We start from the raw sequence: 7,390 nt of genomic DNA, 5'->3' as shown, positions 1-7,390 counted from the left end.
TTAGGGTGTGTCTGCTGCCATGACTAAAACTGCTGAAACACAACAAAAGATGCATCAGCAGATAAAGTAAAAAGGTTTCCACATAACAAATCTCAAATGTTCAAGTGTAGGCTTGTTTTAGTCAAGTTTGTATTCTTGCTTCCACTTTGAATGTCTGAAACTAGATGTGTGAATAATCTTATTGGATATTTATAACTAGCATTCATACACATAATTGTTACCCGCTTTTTGCCTCTTGATTTATTCTTATAAATAGGTGTTTGAGTCTAATTGTTCACCTAGTGTTTTTGTGCATCTCCTGGTCTGTTTCATAGAAATGTGATTTCATTGGCAGCACAGGTTTTCCTTGAGAACATCATGTTTTTGTTTCATGTCTGTTTAGAGGAACATCAGGACTTTTTACAGCTGCAGTGCACAAAGCACTCGAGTTCAGGTGCCATTTTCTACCAGCAGCAAGACTTCAAAACACCAAAGAAGAACAGAATTCCCATAAACAGACAGGGTTGGCCACCTTTTGTGTGCAAAAGCCCATCGTCTACTTTCTGTTCATGTTTATCCGACAGTTTGTCACTTTGCAGGATAATTTCAAACTTTTCAGCTCCAGTTTTTCATAACAAAAACTTTGTCCTTGAAGCAATGAATTTAACAATTTACAACTTTAACTGAATTGGCTGAAACAGTAAAAATGTAAAAGCAGGATCTTTGCTTTGAGAATTTATGGTATTTTTCTTTAATAGGATCAGATGTTAAAATGTACAAGACGATAAAACAAATAAAAAAAGTTCTCATCTGCAAGTTTTCAAGGCATTTAACCTGAATTTACTACCTACTACGTGAGAGATTTACCTTTACAAGCACACATTGATTAAGCACTCTGTTTAAAGATTTCAGCACTTCATGTCCACCATCAGGGAATGAACTTCTAACCTGCTGACAGCCAAATTAAAGTTAAGTGTCAGACTGTGGCAGGTAAGAGATTTTTACTCACCTGCCATGATGGCGGACAAGTTTGTTTTTCCTATACACTGATTCTAAAATAAAGAGTCGTGATTAAAGTGTACGCAATCCTGGCTGGTACAACTAAACTGGTTTTTGAAGGTACCCTTAATTGTTCTACATCGATGGCACACGGCAGGAGAAAGTAGTGCCATGTAGAAGCTTTACCTCCCATAATAGCGAATCACTTTGCGTCACAGCTCTACGTTACTTTGACGTGCTGACTTCACTTCTAAATTAGCAGGTATATTAGAGACAGAAAACCAGACAGAGTTTGCAATTTTTGTCCATTTGTTTCATCGTTTTATTTTTGCCATCTCCAGTCAGGTGACAAAGGCCTCGAGTGAACAAAAAGTTTGCAACTCTACCACCCTCCCCAACCCGATCGAGTCCCTCAAAAGAAACACGCCTCACTGCAAACCGCCTCACACATTTCGGAGGCCCACACCGCTACACACTCATGCCTCTCTAAACAAAATATAACACTCCTTTTGTAGTGGGGGATGACAGGGGCAGCGGGGCGAGCCTCCGACTGCCTCCGCGTACGAGGTGCGAGTGCACAGGACCCTCACGCCCCTCAAACTTCTACACAGACAAGACTGGCATCACGAGGGTTAATCACTGAAGTTTGCTTCTGTTCTTCTTGGGGGGGGAGAAAAAAAATAAACACTTCTCTTTTCTTGGTTTAAGAGGTTTGACATGCTGCGGTGGACCTCAAGTGCTCTTAAGTGCTCGCCACCACCAATCCCAGCGATTAGGAGAGAAAAAACAGACCTTGTCCCACCTGATCCACTCAGGGACCAGAGCACGGGCCATGCTGGAAAGCGGTATGGCTGCTAGAGGGACGACCTACACCAGAATTTAGTATCTACAGGGGAAACCCTCCCTCCCACTAGTTTAACTCAAACTGCCCCCTCCCCTCCCCTCTAAAAGGCTTTAGACCTGCTATATTCAAGAATATAAAAAATAATCATACAAAAGCTGAATCCCGTTGTTATTTAAACATTCAGGAATGTGAGTGGCGAAACCAACACGTTGAAGGCAAAAATAAGCAGGAATGAGCAACTGATCATTATTTTTGAAGTTGTTTTATATAAAGTAGATTGTTACCAAACAAAACCTCAGCGATCAGACAGAGGACCACGCAGCGAGCTGCAGCAGAACTCTCCCAACAGCAATGGAAAAGAGAAACGGAAAGGGGAGGAGAAAAAAAAAGATCAATGATGAGAGAAATCACAACAGAATGATTGAGGTTGTCTGTGAAGGCCAACGCTTTGGTGACAGAACCAATGAGAATGCAAGAGACTGGTTGTGGGTGGTGCTTGTTGCCTGGGCAGCAAAGTCCATCTCCCTATTTGCTGGCCAGGACCTTGGTAGCGACAGCACATTCCTCCCCCATGGCAGAAATCACGGTGACCTGAGGACCGAACACGACATCTTTTAGTAATCATCTCAGACATGAAACATGGAACCACTCCTCAAATTTTCCCACAACAACTTCCTCCTAAAGTCCAGGACTGAATCCTCTTTAGTCAGTGGAGTGTAAATCCTCAATTCACAGCTTCATTCAAACATTCATGCTGTCACTGCTGCCAACAATGTGAAGAAAAGGCAAAGTCATTTACATCTTTCAGTCTCTGCCGTCAGGTCCCCCCATGAGTCACGTTGTTAAAATGCTTATTAACACTGAACTTTAATTATCTCACGTTTACTGTGAACATGGAAAATCCACCGTTACTTTTTGTGCTCCAAACATGTGGAATTACTTACACACTCAAGACATTTAATTTATATGTGCATTTGTTCATCAGGTGTAAAAGCATTTGCAGCTCGAGATCCTTACCATGAACTCATCACCGGCTTCACACTTTGCCTCGATTTCCCTGCCGATATCGCTTTCAGGGACGCGTAGGTCCTCTCTGATGTCACCGTTGTCGCTCATCAAGCACATGTAGCCTTCAGTGATGTTAATCAGCTGGGGAGATGACATCAGAAAGCAGTCAGTAACTAACTTAACATCTCTAGTATCCATTAAAACCAGCATTTAACCTCCAACTAGCTCTGTGGTGAAACCTCAGATGGTAGGACATGAGTGGCATTGTGGAAGTGTCACTCAGACAGTAAAATTACTAATACCAGCATTTTGCACATGTCCCAATTTGGACTGCTGATATTAAATCATGAAGTCAAAGGTGTAGGATTCATATTTCTCTCTTTTCCATTCATATTAGAGAACGATGCTTAAATAGAGGGGGAAACTTTATCACAAGCAGGACTGACTTGACAGTGTAAATATGATCCGATTCAGTGGCACATCACGGCATGCTTTAAATTAAACCTGACCACAAAGAAGATCTGAACTTTAGACACAGAAAACAGCAGCCACATGATTGAACAGAGTTACACGCCCTTTAACTGCTGTCACCTGTGTGATAGAAAGTTCTAGAGGTTTAGACCGCCTGCGTACCTGGTAGTCTATCCTCTTGATGGAGGGAACATCCATGTTGTGGGTGGAGGGGCACATATCTTCATGCTTCTTGTTGGTGAAGATGTCGATACCAACCAGGTTAACCTACAGAAGAAATATTATACATTTAATATATTTAAGAGATGTGAAAATGTAAAACGATAAAACCTGAATGTATGAAAGCACACAAGTCACATAAATCTAAATGACAATATTACAATTACAAACCAAAACAATCTTGAAGAGTTCAGGACACTAACTGGAGTCAGCAGTCACAATAACACTTTGACATTATGTCCCCCCCCCCGCCCGCCCAAACAAAAATAAGGAGTCTGGTATAATGGGATTCCAACAAAGGAATCACTGTATTGTACCCATTTCTTCAAGTTTTAACCACTAGACAAGTCCAACAAGAGGGCAAAGTACACATGGAAGCAACCTAGTGCTCTGACAAAACAGATAAGGAACCATAACTGCATTACTAGGGCAAATCTTCTGGATTATTGGGCTGGTCTGAAATGTGCAAGGCTTCTAACCTAAGCGTAGCCTGTGGTGTCTGCTAAGTGCATGTTTGACAGTAGTCGAGTTGAAGTTCTATCACAAAAGACAAAAAACGCTTTGCCTGATATTTACATCTGGTTTTTGTAGCCCCTACATCCACAGGTACATAAACATGACAGATATACCTTAGCATGCCCGTGCTTGCCGGTCTTGGAGGTGGACATCTCCACAATTTTGCAGGGACGTCCCTTCAGCACCACATAACCGTTCTTACGCAGAGCCGAGCACTGCATAGGGTAGGTGGCGGAGGCGCCAGACTCGCCAGTCGTGAAGTCAAGATCAGGATCTGCCATGGTGCGATGGGTCAGGGGTGCTGAAAGAGATATTGACAGATGGTTCACCTTACTGTCCAACATTTATAATGTGATTAAGGGGTAAATATCAAACTGATACATCCAAACTTGAGCCTGAGAGTCAGATTGATGTTCATGTCTTGACATGATTTGTTGACAATAAAAATCTTAAGAGATTGACAACTATATTATTTAAATCGGGTTAAAAACCAGTTTCATGGCCCTGTTCACTGTTGCCTTCCAGGGCACTCACTGTTCTATTGAGACACTACTTAACTAATCAATATCGCGAGATGTCGGGAAAAGTGGCAATCTACAAGATGTGCTCCGGGTGCTAAATTAAGTCTAAATAATGGTTAATTGATGAACGTGCTGTCCGCAACTCGAAATGTTAAAGCACAGGCAACTAGCCTGACTCAACACGAGGCTGGAGAGCTGTGCCACTTTCATTATTGTAACTTCTGTCATGTTGGCAAACAGTAAAAATAACTTTGAAACGCATCAAAACTAACATTTATTAATTAGCTAAAGATCAATTAGATAAAAACATTAACTCTCTTAGCGGTCATTAAATTGATATTTAAGTGATGTGATATAAACACATTGAGCTAGCGCGAGCTTTACCAAGTTAGCTGGCCTGGAGTTTACAAGTTCAACAGCGCTATAAACGGTACAACTCAAGCTAACAATGTTACATATGCCAGCATTAGCTAACATTATACATTTCTAATTTTAAGAAGGTTAGTCATATAAGCCAGCATTGTTAGAATACGCATATAGTGCCTCGATGGTTATTAACGTAGCAATAGGCGCGTTTGCTTCTCAAATAATGAATACCGTTATCCGGGTAGGTTAGCCAATGGGATGCTAACAGTGGCTAGTCACGCTAGCCATCCATTCAGCTCCGTCCAAATAAAAGATTCATGTGCGGTCGACAGGGCCTGTTGTGAGGGCTGTTAGGTAAACATGACAAACACTAAAAACTTCCCATGAGAAATGGACCGCGGATTCTAAAGACGTTATAACAACGCAGACATTAGGTAGATAATGACAAGCGACTTCTACTGACCGCGCCGTCGAAGGCCGCATGTCCCTTTGATTCAACCTGGTAATGTTAGCTAGATCATGGACACCCACACCCTGCCCTGCAACCGACTACATCAACCGACGAATCAAATAACTGCTTCCACAGCTTCTCAAAATTCTACACAGCTGCTTTAGTACCTCTGATTCTGTTAACAGCTCACTTAAATAACCGTTAAGTCCTGCATTTATCCCCCCCAAGGCAGAAACACGCGCCATGCCACACTTACCTTCCAAGAAAAAGAGGACCGAAAGTGCGCACGCGCGGGCAACTTTACTGCAGCATCCGTAGAAGAAGAAGGGAGGGGGGCGTTTATGTGTTCCGGTCGGAGCCCGGCAGAAAGGGTTGCCAGGTCTGAGGTGTTCCAACATGGCAACCCCCTAGTTTAGCAGTTATTAGACACGGGGCACCCGGAAGGGAAGAAATAAGGCAGCTTATTGGGTCTCAGAAGGAAAAAGAACATCCTTTCACGCGACTGTACTGAATAAGTTTATATTATTAAATTACCCTTAAAATACATACGGAAGACGTATTCAGATTATTTTAAATCCATGGCACAGCAAATACACTTAAGGCCGGTGTCACAGATATTGACATTTGATTAAGCCAGGAGTAGGTCTTAGTGTGTACTAGTTAAACCAGGAAATTCAAGTGGCTTTCATGGACGTGGCCTAAGTTTAACTTAGTTAGTCGGAGACTATGGAGTCCTGGAGTAAGGTAAGTAAGCCTAAAAGAGAACACCAGGGTTAAGCTTCATTAGGTTATATGAGCACCATGGCTGATGTGAATCTTGAGATAAAACAACGGCAGAGGCAAAGAGAATTTGTTCAAAATACTTAAGTGAGTCTGAAAAAAACTCTACTGAACAATCCAGTTATTGAAGTAAAAGCCATACTACTACCACTGAGCAAAAGAAAAAGAGTGGTTGGGCTGCAATTTGCAATGAACACAAATGAAAATGTAACAAAAACAGTACAACAACTTCAGGTGAGATATCTTCATTGTTTGCAGTATTTCACATTTCTCATATTTATATTTTTGTGACGTACATTTTAGAATCACATCTGCCTTTATAGACTCTGTGGAAGAACCTTAAGAACTGGTTTAAAAACAGAATGCAGGGATCAGAGGAGAGCGATTTAATACTGGTGAATTGAGTGACTTGCTGTCTGGAATAATAGAGCACCAGCAACCTCTGGATGGTGTACCAGATGATGACCATTCGGACAGTTCAGATGAAGATATGAGCACCACATAAATATACCAAAGACAGTGGTTACTGTCTTTGGTATATTACACGGTCTGTTTCAATCTTTAGTCTTTTTGGCTGACCACTGGGGTCAACCATGCTGGTTGTCTTGTTTCATTCTAGGGACTAAATGAGTTTATTGTTCGTTGCTCACTCATTTACTGAAATTTTGCTGCACACTATTTTTTTTTTTTGAAGAAACAACATTATCAAAGGAAAAATAAGCCATAATGAATAGATTCATTATGGCAACTCATCTGGTTGTGCTGCAATGTAAATGCATCTCTGTATGCAAGTCCTTGTTGGTCATTGCTGGCCTCAGCCATGGGCACATCTGCTTGATCCTGTTTTTCCATTGGAGGATCAGGACAGCAGTGCTGCTTCAGGTAGTAACTCCCATTACACTTATCCACAAGTACTCTTCTGGCTGGCCTCTGTAGTGCATGTTGGTCTTCATTTAGATATTCAGAATAGTCAATGCTTCTTAACAAACAGGTCTAAGCAGAAGTTAAACCTGCCTCTTTGAAGGATTAATTCAAGCTTCAATTTAGTCCTAGAGTAGCTCTAGTCCCCCCTCTTCAGCTTAGTTTAATCCAGAACAGGCTATGCGAGTCGCTTTGAGTAAAGACAGCTCAAACAGGCATTTTAGTCTGGGACTAGTCTTAAGCCTCGTCCGCGAAACCGGCCCATAAAGTATGGAAAATAGCAGAAAAATGATTCCCTACATTTTAACATTTTAC

General features: G+C 41.6%; 1 protein-coding gene across 1 annotated transcript; it reads right to left on the bottom strand.

Annotated features, from left to right (window-relative positions):
- Positions 1 to 1,269: 1,269 nt before the first annotated feature.
- eif5a (eukaryotic translation initiation factor 5A) lies at positions 1,270 to 5,652 on the bottom strand. Its single transcript, XM_069666902.1, has 5 exons — positions 5,631 to 5,652; positions 4,150 to 4,337; positions 3,464 to 3,568; positions 2,840 to 2,971; positions 1,270 to 2,413 (listed from the first exon to the last, which is right to left on the bottom strand). The coding sequence occupies exons 2-5, from the start codon at positions 4,315 to 4,317 to the stop codon at positions 2,348 to 2,350; spliced, it is 471 nt and encodes a 156-aa protein (XP_069523003.1). The 5' UTR covers positions 4,318 to 4,337; positions 5,631 to 5,652; the 3' UTR covers positions 1,270 to 2,347.
- Between the last annotated feature and the right edge of the window lie 1,738 nt (positions 5,653 to 7,390).

This window comes from Semicossyphus pulcher, unplaced genomic scaffold (genome assembly GCF_022749685.1).
Source record: "Semicossyphus pulcher isolate SPU_LCO1_2020_fin unplaced genomic scaffold, fSemPul1.0.p SCAF_18, whole genome shotgun sequence".
NCBI classification, from domain to species: domain Eukaryota; kingdom Metazoa; phylum Chordata; class Actinopteri; order Labriformes; family Labridae; genus Semicossyphus; species Semicossyphus pulcher.
Note: the sequence above shows the minus strand (reverse complement) of the source record. Positions and strands in the feature narration are given on the sequence as shown.

Coding starts and splice junctions, on each gene's coding strand:
- eif5a (XM_069666902.1), bottom strand. CDS start 4,317: ATGGCAGATCCTGATCTTGACTTCACGACTGGCGAGTCTGGCGCCTCC. Junction 3,569..4,149: donor GCAAGCACGGGCATGCTAAG/GTATATCTGTCA, acceptor TTTCTTCTGTAG/GTTAACCTGGTTGGTATCGA. Junction 2,972..3,463: donor TCAAGAGGATAGACTACCAG/GTACGCAGGCGG, acceptor TCATCTCCCCAG/CTGATTAACATCACTGAAGG.